The sequence below is a fragment of the Stegostoma tigrinum genome, chromosome 20 (assembly GCF_030684315.1).
Source record: "Stegostoma tigrinum isolate sSteTig4 chromosome 20, sSteTig4.hap1, whole genome shotgun sequence".
NCBI lineage: Eukaryota > Metazoa > Chordata > Chondrichthyes > Orectolobiformes > Stegostomatidae > Stegostoma > Stegostoma tigrinum.
In genome coordinates this window covers 17,475,636-17,496,180 of record NC_081373.1, presented here as the reverse complement: position 1 = coordinate 17,496,180, position 20,545 = coordinate 17,475,636, and the positions used below count along the sequence as shown (strand labels likewise).

At 40.1% G+C, this 20,545-nt stretch overlaps 3 protein-coding genes across 5 annotated transcripts in view; 1 reads left to right on the top strand and 2 right to left on the bottom strand.

The window, feature by feature from the left end:
• The window catches only part of eif3s10 (eukaryotic translation initiation factor 3, subunit 10 (theta)), a 37,275-nt gene extending 36,928 nt beyond the window's left edge, over window positions 1-347 (bottom strand). Inside the window, exon 1 of the mRNA XM_048551105.2 lies at window positions 198-347. Coding sequence (XP_048407062.1) covers window positions 198-246 — 49 coding nt within the window. The 5' untranslated portion in view covers window positions 247-347. The remainder of the gene's footprint in view (window positions 1-197) is intronic.
• A 106-nt stretch (window positions 348-453) lies between these two features.
• dennd10 (DENN domain containing 10) overlaps window positions 454-20,545 on the top strand; it is a 29,049-nt gene continuing 8,957 nt past the window's right edge. Inside the window, exons 1-8 of one of the 2 annotated variants that reach the window (XM_059653028.1) lie at window positions 454-472; window positions 4,247-4,353; window positions 7,438-7,634; window positions 9,111-9,190; window positions 12,353-12,501; window positions 14,554-14,665; window positions 15,191-15,291; window positions 15,553-15,660. In XM_059653028.1, the coding sequence (XP_059509011.1) occupies window positions 4,314-4,353; window positions 7,438-7,634; window positions 9,111-9,190; window positions 12,353-12,501; window positions 14,554-14,665; window positions 15,191-15,291; window positions 15,553-15,660 (787 nt within the window). In that variant the 5' untranslated portion in view covers window positions 454-472; window positions 4,247-4,313. The other variant, XM_048551222.2, reaches the window with a different exon arrangement.
• The window catches only part of sfxn4 (sideroflexin 4), a 56,787-nt gene continuing 40,174 nt past the window's right edge, over window positions 3,933-20,545 (bottom strand). The window contains exon 15 of one of the 2 annotated variants that reach the window (XR_009446964.1): window positions 3,933-3,950. The gene's annotated coding sequence lies outside the window, so the exon portion shown is untranslated. Of the gene's footprint in view, window positions 3,951-10,928; window positions 11,419-20,545 lie in introns of those variants that run through there. The other variant, XR_007249569.2, reaches the window with a different exon arrangement.

Below are 20,545 nucleotides of genomic sequence, written 5' to 3'. Positions count from 1 at the left end.
AAGTGACAAGCGAAATCAATGTTCTATTTTATATAAAAAGGAATCGCCATTAAGTTAATGACAGGTCGAGCAACATGTGCATGAGCCACAGGCCTGGTACAAGGCCGCAGCCGCAGCCTCACCCTCCTCCAGGTCAGCGCCACCTCAGCCGCATGGCCCAGGCCAAATCTCTCCCCTCGCTAACCCCGGCCACTTACCATTGGCTCTTTTCAGGGCGTTCTCGGGTCTCTGAAAATACGCCGGCATAGTTTCAGACTCCGCACTCCCTCAACAGCCTGAACTACCACCAGCGGAGCTGCGCGGCACTGAACAGACGGTTTCAAAATGGAGGCCGGCGTCACGTGACGTATACGTCCCCCACGTGACCCGCCCGGCGCCCGTCGGGACCTTGCACAGGCGCACTCCAACAGCAAGCCGTCCGGCGCATGCGCGCTGCGACCCACTCAAGTCTTTCAAGTTTAGTAAGTTCCAGGTATGAGCATTCTGTGGATTGTGGAGAATTAAATAAAACAGTTAGGAGAGCAGGCGGAAAAAACATCATTTTCTGTTCCACCTTTCACGATCTCAGTTCGCAGAACCCTCGGGGCGCCAGTTTAAGTCTGAAATGAGGAGGAATTTCACCTCTGAGAGGGTTGTGAATCTTTAGAGTTCCTTGCCTCAAAGAGCTCTTGAGAGCAAATTGCTTGTGTATCTTTTAAGGCGGAGGTAGACAGATTCATGATCAGTTGGAGAATCCAGGATTACGGAGAAAGGCAGGGAAGTAAGAGTGTGCAATGTGGGACCAGCCATAATCATTTTCAATGCTGGAGCAGGCGCGAAGGACCTGACGACCAACTCTTGTTCCTATTTCTCACTACCTTTATGGTCAATGAAATACTTCTGAAGTTCAGTCTTTGTTGTCATGTAGGTATATATGTTCAACAAACTGCCATCAAGAGCAACCAGACAATGACCTGACTTTTCTTTAAATATGATGTACAGATTAAGGAATAAATACAGAGACAGGGTAGAAGTCTATTCTTGAAATAATACTGTGGGATTTTGTATATTTTCCTGTGAAAATATAGAGAGTCTCACTTTAACTTCTCATCTGAACAAAGCAAGGGTGGCGATCCAGCTGGCTACACACTTTAGTTTATTATGATCTGAAATGGGGGAACAGCCCTTGAGTCTGAAGCAAGAGCATAACCCCATCCAAATCGCAGTTGCCATTATATGCACTTTGTTTGTTAAAACAACTGATCTATTTACCATTGTTTAAACCAAAGTGTATTTCAATTATTGATAAACATGGGATTAAAAATAAAAAGAACATGTCAATTATTGGAATTATCATTTTAAAATTTAGCCTGATAGCCAAGGATTACTAACTTCACAAAAACATTACATGCTTTCATTATAAGCAAATAATAATGCTTACTGAGATTCCATGTTGTAGGATTATAAATGTGATTATATTACTAGACCAATAATCCAAAGAACTGACTTCAAAAGCTGCAATGCTATATGGCGATTTGAGATCACTTTATTAAAAACTGGAAATAAAAGGCTGGCACCAGTAAAAGTGAATAGATGGTTTGGCAGTAAGTAATGTTGTTTAAAGTGGGTGAGTGGGGGAATGTGGTGGACTATGCTTACTTAGTTTGACATAATGATGACTGTGGTCTCACACTGGAATGTTTGATTCTTAACCAAGCGAAGTAGTCCAATAAGGCACTCAGATATATTCAACTACTATTACAAATAAATGTATAGACTTTAGTATTTCAAGAAAAGCCACACCACTGTTTTTCATAGCAATTAGTGATAAACAATGAATGTCAACATAATGTACATTTTGATGTTTTTCTTTTGAATGCAGACAAGTTTGGAAAATATTTATTTTCAGTAGTATAATACTCTGGTATTCTACAGATGAACAAGTTTATTTTCCTTAAATAATTACAATCTACAACTTCAATTTAAATTGATTGTATTGATATTTTGTAAGAGTATCATGCAGTAAGTCTTGCTGTTTGGAATGTCAGTCTGTTACATTTTTTAAAAGAATGTGCTGATTTCAATGATTTTATAAATGGATATTATCAATTTAATTCTCCTTGAGAGAGAGCAGGTGCATAAGGGGGTGTCAGAGCTTAGTCCAGCTTATCCAACACAACCATGCAGGACAAAGAAAAATGTGGGGCATGGCCACAAAAATATGGGAAATGCTGCTATGTCCCACATCCAATATCCAATCAATGCAAGCTTATCATAAACCCTAGAAACAAATCCTGACAATAGATTAGTGATAGATTACAAACCTGATTTCAAAGCACTGGCAGTCATAGATGTCACATGAGACTTGATGAATAAATTACAAATCAATAATTATTTATACTTGGCTTTAGATTTACATATCCCTAAAAATAAAATGTTTGTTTGATTTTATTCTTCAAGGTAGATCCTGGTTGCACTTAAATAGTGATATTAACCTTAAAGGTTTGGAGACCGCTGAGCTAGATTATGTAAACAAAATGGTATCTGACCAAGCGCCTATACATAAACTGCTGGTCATTTCATTTATACTTTGTATTATTAAATAACAACAACATATTTTAATATGTAGCGGGTACGAGAAGACAATTAAATTCTGAAGAGTTCTCAGCTTCCCTTTTTTTAGGAGCCAGTATACAAAGATGTTTCATGTTATTTCTCTGATATCTTAAACAATATTTTAAACAGCTCATTTTGACATTGGGAATTAATGTGGGATGCACTTGTCAGAATATGCTAGAAACAGTTGTTGCAATGGGACCCTTTTTTGGGTGCTAATGGAACTGCAGTGTACTTTTTGTTAGTGGGGACATGATGGCCTAGTGGTATTATAGGTCCACTATTAATCCAGTGACCCTGGTCATACTCTGGCAGTCTGGGTTTGAATCCTGTCAAGGCAGATGATGAAATTTGAATTCAATAAATATCTGCAATTAGGAGTCTAATAGTAACTCTGAAACTATTGTCAATTGTTGGAAAAAAAACATCTAGTTCACTCAGAGATAGTAAGAACTACAGATGCTGGAGTCAGATATAACACAGCGTGTAGCTGCAGGAACACAGCAGGCCAGGTAGCATAGAGGAGCAGGAAAGTTGACATTTCAGGTCGGGACCCTTCTTCAGAAATTTCTAGAGAAGAGTCCAGACCTGAACATTAACTTTCCTGCTCCTCTGATGCTACCTGGCCTGCTGTGTTCCTCCAACTCCACACTGTGTTACCATCTGGTCACTAATGTTTTTTAAGGGAAGGAAACTACCATCCCTACCTGAGATAATAAGGTGTAGAACTGGGTGAACACAGCCGGCCAAGAGGCATCATAGGAGCACCTCGCCTGGCCGACCCATTACTCCAGACTCACAGCAACGTGTTTGACATTCAACTACCCTCTGGGCAATTAGGGATGGGGAATAAATGTTGGCCTGACCGATGATGCCTACCACCTGAGAATAAATTTTTGTAATTGTCTTATTTACGCCAATGATGGGCTTCATTTTGATTCGGAGTATTCAGTGTAAGATTACTCAAACAGAAAACAAAGTTCAAAATATCCTTTTGTCGTAAAGGTTTAGGTCCTTGAGAGTGTGTTCTACATTATTCTTTGCACGTCTCTGTCCAGTGACCTCAGGCATAGAGTCATAGAATTGTGTAGGACGGAAACACATCCTTCAGATCAACTCGTCCATGCTGACCAGATATCCTAAATTAATCTAGTTCCATTTGCCAGTATTTGGCCCACGTCCCTCTAAATCCTTCTTATCATATACCCATCCAGGTGCCTTTTAAATGTAGTAATTGTACCAGCCTCTACCACTTCGTCTGATAGCTCATTCATAAACGCACCACCCTCTGTGTGAAGTCCTGACACAATCCCCTCAGTGACAGTCGGACGGGTTTTAATGTGAAGCCGGAGGTCCTGAAAGATAAGAGGGAGGAAATGCTGTTTGCATTTTTGATCTAAAAAAACCCTTCCGAAATAAAAGAAAGCGAAAGAGTAACAGTTGTACTAAGTTTACATTAAGTTTAGTAGCGGCAAATTAGTGACAGAACCCGCATTTTGTAAAATTAACTGAGATGAACAGTGTTTGTGTTGCTAGTTACATTGTATAGACATTGTATTAGTATAGCAGCTCAGTGATAGCTACAGTTAGCAAAGTACAGCAACAGTTTCATTTCAATCTGTAGTGATTTATTGTTCAATTCCTGTTGAAGATATATTCGGAGGGAGTGTTTCCCCATTCATTTATAGAAACGGAGCTGCTGACGCGTTGGACAGACTATGGCAGAGACGCCTCCGATGCTGAGCGTGGGGTTGGTCGGTAAGAGTCCACAGATAGGAATTGGGATTGTATGTACAATTACATCCTGCTGTCCTAACAGGGTGACGAATGAGAGATGCTGCTGTCCCTTTTTTATAAATTTATACAAGGACTACATTTCGCACATTGGCCTGCCCTTTCCCCTATTTCTTGAAGAAATATCGCGTTTCTTACAGATTGCATTCAGCGGATTTTATTATTGAATAACAACACATTCGCATGTGTGATCTACGCGTTTTGTCTCCTACGTCGAAGCAGTTGATGCATTGTAAACATTCATGTTAAAAATGGGATTTCCGTGTTTCCTATTCGGTCACATGATGCAGATTAATACCGAGGATTGAGGGCCTGTTCCTGCAGTTTTTTCGATACTTGTTTCGTAGAGCAAACGAGACACTGCCGTGGTCAGAATCACCTTAAAACTTGGTACTAATTCGCGGAGCACTCGATTCTCCATTACTCCCTACCGACTGCTTTGATGTCTGCCCCGACCCCAGGAATTGTACAACTCTGGAAGATGCCATCGCTCTTTAAAAAGTGACATTCATATTTTAAAATTGTCTTTCTCTCCTTCCCCTAATGGAAAACAAACTGATTGATGCTGATGCTGCTTGGCCTGCTGTGTTCATCCAGCCTCACATTTTATTATCTTGGAATCTCCAGCATCTGCAGTCCCCATTATCTCTGATACTATTTTAACCTCACTGCGAAGCCTCTTCCAGGGATGCCTAACCTGAAGAAGTTACCCTCCTCCCTCCGGACCAACCTCAGGGAATCTCTCTTCCCTGGACTGACCTATCCCCTCCCTACCTCCCCACCTACACTCTCTCCACCTATCTTCTTTACTCTCCATCTTCGGTCCGCCTCCCCCTCTCTCCCTATTTATTCCAGTTCCCTCCCCCCATCCCCCTCTCTGATGAAGGGTCTAGGCCCGAAACGTCAGCTTTTGTGCTCCTGAGATGCTGCTTGGCCTGCTGTGTTCATCCAGCCTCACATTTTATTATCTTGGAATCTCCAGCATCTGCAGTCCCCATTATCTCTGATACTATTTTAACCTCACTGCGAAGCCTCTTCCAGGGATGCCTAACCTGAAGAAGTTACCCTCCTCCCTCCGGACCAACCTCAGGGAATCTCTCTTCCCTGGACTGACCTATCCCCTCCCTACCTCCCCACCTACACTCTCTCCACCTATCTTCTTTACTCTCCGTCTTCGGTCCGCCTCCCCCTCTCTCCCTATTTATTCCAGTTCCCTCCCCCCATCCCCCTCTCTGATGAAGGGTCTAGGCCCGAAACGTCAGCTTTTGTGCTCCTGAGATGCTGCTTGGCCTGCTGTGTTCATCCAGCCTCACATTTTATTATCTTGGAATCTCCAGCATCTGCAGTCCCCATTATCTCTGATACTATTTTAACCTCACTGCGAAGCCTCTTCCAGGGATGCCTAACCTGAAGAAGTTACCCTCCTCCCTCCGGACCAACCTCAGGGAATCTCTCTTCCCTGGACTGACCTATCCCCTCCCTACCTCCCCACCTACACTCTCTCCACCTATCTTCTTTACTCTCCATCTTCGGTCCGCCTCCCCCTCTCTCCCTATTTATTCCAGTTCCCTCCCCCCATCCCCCTCTCTGATGAAGGGTCTAGGCCCGAAACGTCAGCTTTTGTGCTCCTGAGATGCTGCTTGGCCTGCTGTGTTCATCCAGCCTCACATTTTATTATCATTGATTGATAAAGAACTGTACTGTAAGATTGTCACAGGTTGAGTTTTGTAGCTCATAACCCTGTTGAAACACTAAATCATACTTCTGTATTCACATTTTGTGGACACACTTTATAATTAAAGGCACCAGAGACGTTCTGAATCTGACTGTTTGATCCCTGATAAATCGTGCAGAGATAACCATTAAAGAGAGAGCTCAACATAGTTGTATGAATCCTTTCAGTACATTCAGTGATTCGACCGCAGAAGAGGCTACGACACTTGATTTGTTTTGATTATTGTCACATGTACAGATACAATAAGAATATTATTTTGCATGCTATCCAGTACATCACAGTAATAGAACAGAATGGAGAATACAGTGTTACAGCTACAGAGGAAGATCAACTTTAATATGTGAGAGGTCCATTCAAAAGTCTGATAAGTGGGGGAGAAGCTGTCCTTGAATCTATAGGTATATGTTTTCAAACTTCATTATCTTTTGCCCAATGGAAGAGTGTGTAACCGGGGTGGGAGGGGTCTTTGATTATGCTGGCTGCTTTCCCAAGGCAGCATGAAGTACAGACAAAGTCAATGGGTGGAAGGCTGGTTTGAAAGATGGACTGGGCTGTACATAGAACATTACAGCACAGTACAGGCCCTTCGGCCCTCGATGTTGTGCTGACCTGTCATACCGATCTGAAGCCCGTCTAACCTACACTATTCCATGTACGTCCATATGCTTGTCCAATGACGACTTAAATGTACCTAAAGTTGGTGAATCTACTACCGTTGCAGGCAAAGCCTTCCATTTCCTTACTACGTTCTGAGTAAAGAAACTACCTCTGACATCTGTCCTATATCTTTCACCCCTCAATTTAAAGCTATGCCCCCTCGTGCTGGCCGTCACCATCCTAGGAGAAAGGCTCTCCCTATCCACCCTATCTAACCCTCTGATTATTTTATATGTTTCAATTAAGTCACCTCTCAACCTTCTTCTCGCTAATGAAAACAGTCTCAAGTTCCTCAGCCTTTCCTCGTAAGACCTTTCCTCCAAACCAGGCAACATCCTAGTAAATCTCCTTTGCACCCTTTCCAAAGCTTCCACATCCTATAATTTCTTGGCGTCTTGGGCAAAGCAGTTGCCATACCCAGCTGCAATGCACCCGGATAGAATGCTTTCTAATGTACATTTATAAAAATTGTTAAGAATCATTGTGGACATGCATACAATTCTTCACAATGTATTGATTTTTAAAAGTGTATCAATATGGAATGTGGAGCTGCTGCTTTAAAGGTGAATTTCATGACAGTGTTTATGTAAAATGCATTTTTACCACTTCAGTACTGCTGTTTCATATTCTCACAATGAATGTCCTTCCTTCCTTAGAAAAAGATACAAATGGTGATGCACTGTGGGTGTGGTGCTACCCTACTGTCACAACAGAACTCCGCGAGCTGCTTTTGAGGAAATGCTGCCTTTCTGATGAAAACGATGTCCTTCACACCTTTGTCTTTGGCCAGTTTAAAAGAATCTGGTATTACATCACAACCACACAAGTCCAGGATTCCACCACATTGTTAAAGGTATACAGCACTTTATGGATTTGTTTTAATCTGAGGACAGACATTCTTTTCTTCCTAACTGTTAGTCTCATTCTCCATGTGCTACATACAAGCTGATTTGTTCCCAGGTTCTCACCCAGGGTGACATTAAATAGATAAAAGGTAGAGCTCACTACAAGGAGAAAGCAAATTTGGAAGAGTCAGCCAGCCAGAACCATAGGTGAATTTGGTTGAAGAATGAACTTACTCAAGACTTCTGAATAGGTTGACTTCTCAACAACCTGGAGACATCAGAAATTTCTTTCGCACACAATATCACAAAAAATCTTCATCCTTATTGCGAGTACGGTTTTGATTTAGAGTTTGGAAGTATAGACAAAAACAACAATTAGCCCCAAAATTGCCCCGTTTGTGGAGTTATTAATTAAAATTTAGGAGTCGATCATTTGCAGCTCCTTTGTTTTTGTTATGAAAGAGGAGAAAAGGTGACGTGTGCACCTACAAGTAAGCAGCAACTTTTCAGTTTTTGACTCGTTCGTTTTTGGAAAGGAAATTTAAAAATAAATCTTTGGTACATTAGCTAATAAATCTTTACTAAGCTGCTTCTGAAGGCTGTCTTGTATTGCAGAAAGACAGAGTGATTCGTATAACAATGATGTGTGGTGTCGGTCTGCTTTACCAGAACCTAATCTGGATGACTAACGAAATTGTCTGTCAGTCAAACTCTATGTTGCATGATCCTCGATTATAGACTATGTTGTTGTTCAAAGGAACAAAGATACAGAAATTAATGTGTTTGAGCTTTTGCTACAGAAGATGAAAATAGTCAGATTGAGCTAACATGTAGAAGGTTCACAAAGCCAGAAGTTTAATGGTGGCCAGGTTTTGGGATAAAGGGTGGAGTTCAAGAGCTGGAGTGCAAAGCCTTGGAAAAGTCAAAAAGCTTGGTGACAAATATGTGAATAAGGTTTTCAGTGAATGAGGAGGAGGTTGGGGGTATTGCAGCTTTTAATGATGGATAAGATTTGGTGTTTCAGTAAAAATGCACATGGTACATCCTGATGATATTGAATGGAAAATTAATCTGTGTATATCACTCACGCACAACTGTTGGTGACTTACAAAAGCTGCTTGGTTAATATTTTTGTATTGATCAGAACAACTTTACTTCTGAAAGGCCTTGAATTAAGATTTGGAAATGTTACTTGTTCCTTCTTTTCAGAGGATGAGTCAAGGAATTAAATCAATAGGATAACTATCACAACCAAGATGTGAATCATTTTAATGAACACAACAAACCATTCGTCATGTGATGTCAATACTATGTAAAATGGCAGCATGAATATGGAGAAATATATGATATTATTCGCCATATTAAATTGCATTCTTAAGCTCTATTTCTCATTTTGCACAAAACTTAAGAATTGAAATACAACTATAAATGTGACAGTGATGAGCATTAAATATTATTTATCTTATTTTTCATTTTTACCATAGGTGACCCATTTTTCTTTAGTTCTAACTGCCAAAGACTTTAACCCAGAGAAATATGCATCATTTGGGAGAGTATTGTGTCGGTGAGTTAGAAATTCTGAAAACATGTTGCACATTACATCAAACTATTTATAAATCTAGTTGAATGTTTCACATGGAATGTCTTCCAATGAGATATCAACATCACTGGCAATGCCAACATTTGTTGCCATTCCTGATTACCTTTCACCTGAATGGCTTTCTAGGCATCTAAGAGTGAACCACATTACTGCAGATCTGGAGCCACATGTAAGCCAGGCCAAGCAAGGATGGTAAATTTTCTCCTTAAAGGATATTAGTGAAGCAGAGAAGTCTTTAAATCAATTGATGATAGATTCCCAGTCATAATTACTGAGGCTAACTTTACAATTGGAACACGTTTTGGCTCCTCTGGGTTACCAGTCTCGTAACATTACAACTTCACCACCATCTGTGCTATTTTGCCCAGTAAATTTCAAATGCTCACTGGCTCACAGCTAAAATAATTATAACTTACCAGTTTATATGCAAAAAAACCCACAAAATATTTAAGCAACTTTTAACGAGGAAGAGAATGTTCATTTACGTAGTACCTTTTTAACCTCAGGACATCCTAAATAATAGCATTACACTTAACTAACATTTCATAAACGTTTCAGTGTTGGAATGTGAGAAGTATAACAGTCAACTTGCTTAGTCTTAATAACAAGAAAGATAAAATGATGAATTAGATAAGTTAGGCAGGATATGTCTGTCCTTGAAGGGGGATACATTGAAAACTATTTGATATTAACATCCCCTCTAGCAACAATGGCTTGGGAGAAAATTGCATATGAAATTCATGGGTGGGGGTGAAGAATGATTACACTACAGGTGCGGCACGGTGGTTCAGTGGTTAGCACTGCAGCCTCACAGCGCCAGGGACCTGGGTTCGATTCCAGCCTTGGGCAACTGTCTGTACGGAGTTTGCACATTCTCCCCGTGTTTGCATGGGTTTTCTCTGGGTGCTCCAGTTTCCTCCCACAGTCCAAAGATGTGCAGGCTAGGTGTATTGGCCATGCTAAATTGCCCATAGTGTTCAGGGGTGTGTGGGTTATTGGGGGATGGGTCTGGGTGGGTTGCTCCAAGGGGCAGTGTGGACTTGTTTCCACACTGTAGAGAATCTAATCTAATTCAATAATGAAAGACACATAACTTTAACCCAACATGCTGTGCTTGCATCATTGTTAGTTTTACTCTTGACAGATTTGGGTGCATTTATCTCCTCTGGCATAATAAGGTGAGATGCTTATTAATACAGATATTGAGCTCCTAGAATGCAATTGGGAGCCCAACTTGAAATTAACTAACTCGTTTCCCAAATGTCAGGAAACTCAGCAGTAAAGCAGAGGTAGGGACTCCAGGCTTTGAGAAGTAAAAAACTCCCTTGGTGTTCCTTGAGTGGAATCAAATTACACCCTTAGGAGTAAGCTGGTAAGGATGGAGAGAGAGCATAGAATTAGGATAAAAAGCAGGGCATAGAGTTTTTTCTTGAATTCTTTGATTACGTTAGGGACATAAGATTGCGGGTGGTTCTCCCCAAAAATCCACCGTTGAGGTTCTTAAGTGGAAGGTATCCTTATGTTACACAGATAGGTCACAAAGTAAAAGATGGCAGTCTCCTTCTGGGCTTAGGTGAGAAGGACTTAACTCATTGGGAACCAGTGGTTATAGATGCAAAAAATTACTGTAAGATCTTCCCTAAATGCATTTAACAATAAACCGACCCCCCCCCCCACCCCCAACAATATACGAGGACCTGTATACCAAGTCTCAGTGAGCCTCCACACCACCCATCAGTCTTAGGCCTCCATTATCTTCACCACAGACTGACTTCAGTTAGTAATGGATATCATTCCTCATGATACTGCTGGAACCGAAGAGTTATCAGCCCTCTGACTGGCAACTCACAAGGAAGGAGGTGGGGTTCTTGATTCTTAAAGGACCTGAAGCACTCAATGACAGTTGCAGTTGCTGGCTTAATGGCCAGGCTGTCTGTTTTCCGAACTGCTGGTTAGGAGGCAGAGCTACAAACAAAGATGAGATCAAATGAGCAGAACTTCCTGGCCTTGCTGAAGTCTTTGGTGAGAGACTAAAAAACTGCAGATGCTAAAATCCAAGGTAGACAAACAGGAGGCTGGGAGAACACAGCAGTCCAGGCAGCATCTGGAGGAAAGGAGCAGTCAACATTTCGGGTATTACCCTTCTTAAGGACTGAATTCTTTGACTGCTTTCAGCTTCATTCACACCATTCCTGCAACCCATAATTATCAGACCATTATTTTCTGTGTACAAGTGGTACATCTATATGTAGGCATTCTAGAGAGACAATGGAAGCAAACAATATTGGTTCATTAATATACAAATTAAATAGATTTATTTAATTAAATAATGTTTTGTGATATAGGATATGCTAGTTTGAAACATGGTATGTGTGAGATATAACCCCCAAGGGAGAAATGATAACTTTGGATCTATGGTTCCTAATGCGATACACCTTTGGAGTTTTACCTAGCTTCAAGCTTGCATCAGTTATGGACAAATTGATACTGATTGATACCATAATATGGCAACAGTATCTAACAGTCATTTTTGTGCTGCTATCTTGTAATGCAGTTTATTATAGCTTTACCACATAGTCACTTACTTTGTTCTCTACGGACTATATTATGCACTACAACATAATGATATCATGGGTTTCTGAACTGCATGTAAAGTATCGTCCAATTGTATCAATAATACATAATTGATACAACTTGGAATCAAATTGCACATGCACGTGATATTTTGTGTTCATTCATGGGATTTTTGTGAAATTTGCAAGAACAGCAATATTTGCCTATCCCCAAATGCCCTTGAGAAGGTGGTGGTGAATCGAGTTCTTCAACAGTTGAAACGCTTGTTCTGCAGTTGCAGAGGAAATTCCAGGATTTTAACTAAGCATTATATAGGATACAGAGAGCTCAATTTCAAAGTCAGAAACTTTAATCTAAAAACGGTGTTGTTCTTTGCAATTTAGAAACATTAATCTTTGATTCTGAAAAGTGATTCTCACTTAAAAAAATCTTTCCAGATGAGAATAATTAGAATTTTTCTATAAATTTCAATAGCATTCCAATTATTAAAAAAAAACATATATTTTCTCATAAATGTGATTATCAGCTCCAAACATTTTAATTTTTCTGAAGGATGTACATGAAATATGGTAATCCAGCCAGGATGATGGAAGGTTACATTTCTGTTCTTACCAATGGCATTTGTCAAAGCGAAGAGAATGGGTCGTTTCTTATGAAGGATTATGATGCAAGAAAAGCATATCTTGCTGGATCCATTAAAGGTAAACACAAGAAAATGTTATGCTTTGAGTTATCATATTAATATAAATTTCTAAGTATTGAGTGTGGTTGATGTAGTGATTGTAAAGAAGTCAGCCAGGTTGACCTCATAGAGGATGAGTTCCCTGATTGGGGTTAATCAGGTCCAATCAGAGAGCCCTGGCTGACAGATATAAAAAGGAGAGTCAAACTTCCTCTTCACTTTGAGAGCTGACTCTTAAGGAGCTGGACAGTACCATGGACTCGCCATGTGTAAATAAAGATAACTTAAGTGTCAGGATACCAGGCTTTGTGGAGTTATTTCAGTTGGTGTCAATCCTTTCCAGAGATAATGCTCTCTGTCCTAGTCTGCTCTTTCTGTTGGGTTTTTTTTATGCCATGTGCATTTTCCTGGAAAACTGCAGTAACCATGAGGTTTGGGCAACATTTAATTCTTAAAAGGACAGTTTGTGAGGGTAAGAATTTGTTCCTTTCATCCACTTGTTCCTCTGCAACAAGGAATGTGGGCTATATGGGAATACATTTATTTTTTGGGTAAATATGGTCACTTACATTAATGCATAAACAAAAACAGAAATTGTTGGAAAAACACAACAGGTTTGGCAGCATCTGTGAAGAAAAAACAAAGTTAACGTTTTGGGTCTGATGATATTATGTACGATCTGTATTGAATTCAACATTTCTGTTAAATACAGTACTGTTCAACTTCCTGCCAAGCAGATGTTTAAACGATCGACATAGTTAGCTATTGTGTCAAAAAATGGTAGCTTATAATTGTTACAAATAATGGGACCTCTACTCCAAACATATTCTTATATCTTATTAGCACAGTTGTTACTTTTTGTACTGATTTCATTTTAACTTAATTGTTTTACAAATGATGTCCTATTTTCCATTGTTAAATATCTGTTTTTGCACATAGTTTCTCTTGAAAGTAGATGAATATCAGCTGCCCTCTGATACCTCTCACACTCACATTCACCTAGGGATTCTATAGAATAGTGCTTAAGAATGGTTAATTCTGAATTAACCATCCAGAAACACAAGTTCAAATGCCATCATGGCAGCTACGGAATTTAAATTGAATTAATTTGGACATTTAAAAAAAACTATCAGTATTATTGAACAATGTATTAAAAAGCTGTCAGATTCACTAATATCTTTTAAGAAAGGAAATTTGCTGCCCTTACCAAGTTTGCTGTATACCAGACACACACACAAATGTGATTGATTTGTAACTGTTCTCTGAAATTTTCACTCACTTGTATTCAAGAATATGGCTCACCATCACTTTTTCAAGGACTGTTAGGCAATAAATGGTGGTCCTCCACTTTTGCATACATCTTCATCAAAGAATGGTTTAAAAAATTACAATTCTTGACATAGCAGCTTAAGTAGCAAGTGTGACATGACCTTGAAGAACATTATGGACTAACTCAGTTCTGACCACACTAGACTTCCACATATGCAAATATTTCAGCAGTGAAAATGGACAGCAACCATGAGTTGTAAGCATAGTCAACTGTGCCGCGAAGTACTTGTACCTCAACTCAACCCTTCACTGAAACTACATAACTGGGTGGCACAGTGGTCAGCAGACCTGGGTTCAATTCCAGCCTGTGGTGACTGTCTGTGTGGAGTTTACACACTCTCTCCCTGAGTTTGTGGGTTTCTGCTGTGTGCTCCAGTTTCATCCCATGGTCCAAAGATATGCAGTTTAGGTAGATTGGCCAAGAATGAAATGAGCTCCCCCTGAATGCACAGGTTAGGTGGATTAGCTATGGGAAATGTGGGGCTGTGGGTCTGGATGGAATTTTTTTGGTGGGTTGGTGCATAATCAATGGGCCATATGGCCTCTATCTGGTGAACTATAGGGTGAACTATGAACTCAACACAAAGTGAAAATCATATTGGCATCAAATGATTCTTTTCAGGGTGGCTAAGATTTTTTGACTTTTATTGATAGCCTTATCTTGCACTGTGCGATATTATTGTATAAAACTGAAACAAATTGGGAAATTTTTGTCTCCAATAAAATGCATTTTTTTAACCAGATGTAGTAAATCAGTTTGGAATGGAAACCATTATCCTGTACACTGCACTTATTTTAAAGAAGCGGATTGTGGTGTACCACCCACGTATAGAAGCATTGCAGGAGTTTACCAGGTAAAATCAACACATGGGGTGGTACATAGTGTTTTGCTGTGTTTGCGTGATATAGTCCACATCTCCTAAACTTCCTACTTTGCCTGCCATGACAACTAGAAATTAATCTTTCCATTGCTTTATCTCTGAACCATTTCCTGCGATTTTAATGGAAAATGCTGAGCCACACTAAATGTAAACATTTTAAAAATTCATTCATGTCATGTGAGAGTTATTGATTGGGCATACATTTTTATTGCTTGTCCCTAGTTACCTTTGTGCAAGTGGTAATGAACTGTCTTCTTGAACTCACTTCAGTCCATTTGATGTAGTTTTTGTGATAGTGCTACAACTTATCCTCTAGAAGGTAATACTGCAGAAAATGGCCTTTGCTTGTAGACCCCTAACTCTTGCACTTGTAGAGAAGGCAGGAAGAACAGAGCAAAATCACTGGCTTTGGTTCTCTGTTCTTCAAATAAAAATTTGTCATTTCAAGGTACGGTGACAGAGAAGTGTGACAGATATTTATTTTACTTTGTATTCCAGGACCTTGCCTACATTGGCTTGGCATAGGCAGGATTGGTCAATACTTCATCCCTATGTGCACTTAATTCAAAATGAACTAGAGGCATTGAAGACTTGCGCTGGTAGGAATATTGTTTCTTTTTCAAATCTAAAATAAAACCAGTTTTTGCTGTGCTAGTCCTGCAATATCTAATTACGATTGGAACTTTATCACTTGATAATAAAATTCCTTTGTCTAATTCAAGGATGTATAAATTACTTGCAAATTGCCAACTATCTAGCCATCAGCTAGCAAACACAATTGCCTTTTCCTTTGTAATAGAGGGTAAATATCTTAAGTGTTCAATAACAGTTCTAAGAATTGTTTTCACTTCAACACACAGGCTACGTAGCTGGTTTCACAGACTTAAAGGTGACTGATCGCCCAGACATCTACGATGTGTTTGTGAATTTGGTGGAAAGTGAAATTGTTGTTGCACCACACGCTCAAGGTATCAATGGCGCTTCAGTGCTTCACTACATTTCTTATTTCACTGTCATCCTGTTGATCTGTCATTCCTTTGCTGGCTGACCTACATTGGCTGTCCCTTTGATTTTGAAATTTTTATCCTTGTTTCCGAATTACAGTTATCTTGTCCCCTCCCCATATCTCTAACCACTTCCCATTCTACTGTGCTCCAAGATCTTTGTGCTCTTCCAATTCTAGTCTCTTGGTCATTTTTAGCATAGTTGTATAGTTGCACACCTTATGGCAATGATTTTAGCTGACTAGGTAACCCCAAGAATCTCTCTACTCATTCAAATCTCTGTCTTCCAACAAGATGTTCCTTAAAACCCACTTCTTTGACCAAACCTTTGGTCATCTGTCCTCATGTCTGCCATCCAGCTTGGTATCAAACTTTGTTTGATAGTGTTTCTGTGAAGTGAGCTATGATGGTTTACTATTTCTAAAGGTGCAAAATAAATATAACCTGAAATTGAATGCAGTGTTGCAAATTAGATTCCATTCAATTGTAGAAGTATAGGCATTGATTGATGGGCTGCAAGTGGAATCCAGCAGGTAGCCTATGCACAGCCTACCCAATGACTCCTGCTGTCATAATTGTTTTACCAACAGCTGTCAGGCAGAATGCCTTCCAAAAAGCATATTGAGATCTTTAAGTGGGCAATTAATGTCCACTTAATGATGACCTCATCTTGCCACTAGTGGGATTCAACCAGTGGAGAAAGAGGCCTACATCAGGCACCTAACCTGGAAGGTTTTCATGAGCTATTGGTAGATGGGTGAGAAAGTTCTTGGTCCCATTGGTGGGGCCTCTTAAAGTTAGATCCCATCTCCCCCTTTCTCCACGGTCCTCTCAAACACCCACTTTCCCTTCCAGATTACTACCAAGGGAGACCTCTGACTGACACCTCTTAAACCAAGTGTGACAGTAGCCACCCTGTATTTTCTAATCTGGCACTTGCAAACCCGTTAAAGTTGAAATCCTGCCTAGAACCTACTATTGACCAATTTTTTTTCCCTTGTAAGAGTACAGTACAGTTACAGGCTCTTCAGCCCACCACTTCTGCACCAACCATGATGCCATTCTAAACTAATCACATTTGGCTGCACCTTGCCCATATCCTTCTATCCTCTTCCTATTCATCTATCTGTCTAAATGCCTTTAAAACATTGCTATTGGAACTGCTTCAAACACCTCCCGTTGCAGAGCATTCCAACACCCATCAACCTTTGTATAAAAAAAATTACCTTGCACATCTCCTTTTAAACTTCTACCCCTCACCTTAAACCTATGCCCTTTATTATTTTGATATTTCAACCCGGGGAAAGAGATTGTACACCCTGTGCGTGCCTATCAACCTCTGATGCTATAGTGAAAACAATCCACATTTGTCCAACTTCTCCTTATAGTTAATGCATTCCAATTCAGGTAACATTCTTGTAAGTCTCTTTTGCACTGTCTCTCCAAAGGCTGCACATCTTTCCTGTAGTGTGGCAACGAGAACTGAACACAATGTCCAAATGTGGCCTAACTAAAGTTTTACACAGTTGCAACATGAGTTGCCAACTTTTACACTTAGTGTCCTGACCAATGATGGCAAGCATGCCACATGTCTTCTTCACTACCTTATTGACCTGCATTGCTACTTTCAGTAAGCTGTGGACTTGCACCCTTAAGATCTCTCTGTTTATCACGTCTCCTAAGGGTCCTGTCATTTGACCTTGCAAAATGCATCACTTCACACTTGTCCAGATTTAACTCTATCTGCCATTTCTCCACACCACTTTCTAACTGATCTACGTCCTGCTGTATCATTTGACAACCTTCCTCACTATCCACAACTCCACCAATTTTCATGTCATCTTCAAACTTACTGATCAGGCCATCGACATTTTCATCCACATCGTTCATATATATTACAAATAACAGAAGTCCCACCACTGATCCTTGCAGAATACCAATGGTCACAGACTTCCAGTCATAAAAATACCTCTCCACAACTACTTTCTGTCTTCTATGAAGAAGCCAATTTTGTATCCAGTTTAACAACTCTGTGACTTAACCTTATGGACCAGTCAATAATTCGGGCCCTTGTCTGTTGACCCTTAAAGTACCCTATGTAGGCTCCTCCCGTACATTTTAGACAGGATGAGGGGAGTGGGGGCAGTCTTTTCAGCCACTGGTTTCTGGTTCAGTGACATTACCAGTGTGCTACCACCTCTCTAATTCTGTAGTGACTCTTCACAAGACAGATCGATTCTCAGTCTGCAGATCTTTGGGTACATAAATCATAATCTTCCACAAAGTGATAGGATCTAGAGTGTGAATCTGCTTCCATTTCTTCTCTGCCTCATTATTGAAGCATAAGAACTCATAGCACATGAAACTTTCTGGACCACTGTTGTCACTTTGAATGATTTGTAGCAAGCTCCTCCCAGTCAAAAGTGTCAATGCTGTCAAATTTCAGAGAAATCTTTGGAGTGACTTTGTAGCATTTTCCTCATTATCTCCTGGAACACTGGAGGTGTGAAAGTAGAGATAGAGTTATACAAAATAGAAACAGGTCCTTCAGCCCACTATATCTGTGCTGACCAACAAACACTGAACTACCCAAATCCTATTTATAGCCAACTATGCCCTGACATTTTAAATACTCATCCAGATGCTTTTTAAATGTTGCATGAGTACCTGCCTCCACCATCCCTGTCAGGCATCACATTCCATATTTCTATCACCTTCTCAGTGAAAATTTTTTTTCTCTGACCCCCTCTAAACTACTTGCTGTTATCCTTAAAATTTAGCCCTCTGATCTTAATCAAGTCTGATTCTTACGATCTACTCTGTTTTTACTTCTCATATATTGTATATATCCAAGTCAGATCCCCCTCAGCCTCCTCTGCTCCAAGGAAAACAAATCCAGCCTATCATGTCTCTCCTCACACCTGAGACTTTTCATCCCAAGCAATTTTCTGGCGAATCTCCTCTGCAATGTCTCCAGTGCAATCACATCCATCTAATTGTGCAGTGACCAGAACTGCACACAGTATTCCATCTGTGGCCTAACCAATGTTTTATAAAGTTGTAACAAAACTTCCTTAATCCTATATTCTACACCCTGACTAGTGAAGGCAAGCATCCTGTATGTCTTCTTCACCACCCTATTTACCAGTACTGCCATCTTCAGAGATTTTGTAGTTATACACCAAGGTCCCTTTGTTCCTCAGTTCTCCCTAGGGACCAAGCATTCATTGTGTATGTCCTTCCCTTATTTCACCTTCCAAAATGCATCACCTTGCAACTATTGGGATTAAATTTCATCTGCCATTGCTCTGCCCAATCTACCAGCTGATCAATAACATACTGTAATCCAAGACCATCCTTCTCACTATCAACTACATTACCAATTTTCATGTCACCTGCAAACTTACTATTTATACCTTGTGCATTCACATCCAAGTAATTAATGCATGTAACAAACAGCAAAGGTCCCAGCAATGATCCCTGTGGTAGCTGCTGGTCATCAGCTTCCAATTACAAAAAACAACCCCACACCATCAACTTTTGCCTCTGACTTGTAAGCCTGTTTTGGATCCAGTTTGCCAACTTGCCTCAGATCCCATGAGCTCTTACCTTTTGGACCAGCTTTCCATACAGGGCCCTGTCAAAGGCCTTACTGAAGTCCATGTAAACCTCTTCAACTGCACCACCTTCATCAATACATTTAGTCGCCTTTTCAAAAAACTCGTCCCTGTAACAAATCCATGCGGACTACCCTAATCAATCTCTGTCTTTCCAAGTGCTGACTAATCTTGTCCTTCAGAAATTTTTCCAATAATTTCCCTGCCTTTCAGCCATCTAGATATAATGTTCACTCCATTGCAGTTGGTTTTGCATGAGTTTTATCTTGATGCTCAGACAGATGGCTTCACAATATCACTGATATTTCTTCGATAGCCAACCCGGTGTCCATAGAATGGGATGGAGGTATTGCTGATGGAGTTTCTTCAGTTCTTCATGTTGCTGATATACAGTCCAAGTCTCACTGCACAACAGGAGTATGGTGATGCCAACTATTGTGCACACTAGGACTTTTGTTGACCTAGAGGTCTTTGTTATGAAACCTCAGTACCAGTGTTTGTCGAGGGCTGAACTGGTGGAACCGATATAGTTTTCGGTCTCCTTGTCACTGGCAGCCTTTAGAGAGAGATGGCTATCAAGGTATAGTAAGTGTGCAACATATTCCAGTCTCTTCTTCCGCATAAATTGGAATTGACCAAGTGACGTTTACCATATGAGCTTACTTTTGCCAATATTCCAAGACAGGCTGAATCTTATGCATGCAGAGTTCAAAACGTCTGGGACAGAGTGGGCAAGAGCATTGCTGTGAGCTGTGTACTGTGGTCTATGTTACCAGTTTAATTTTAATATGGAAGCAACTAAAGAATTTTCCCTCCAAGTAGTATTTTGCATGAACCAAGGGACAATTGATTTTGCATGAATAATAATGATTGGGTAGACTGTAAATTGTTAAATTCTTTACATTTTTCCAATGCTTACTTTATAACTGGATACAGCAAATCAATAAAGTGAAGATTTTGTGGCTGCAGATCTCTCACTGGTATTGGTAGTGTTTGGAGCCAGTTGATTAAGAACAGTAAACAAGGGGCATATTGGTGGGATTTAAACATTAGTTTAAGTGTGACTTTATATTTTACAGAACATTGAAATAATCTGTTATTATTAGCATAACATTGTGCCATTTTGGATCCATGTAATATGTGGAATAACTTGATACAGCAGCCTTGTGCTCAATTGTCATTAATATGTGATGTCGGTTGGAGAATTAGGATTAACACATATGTATCCAATA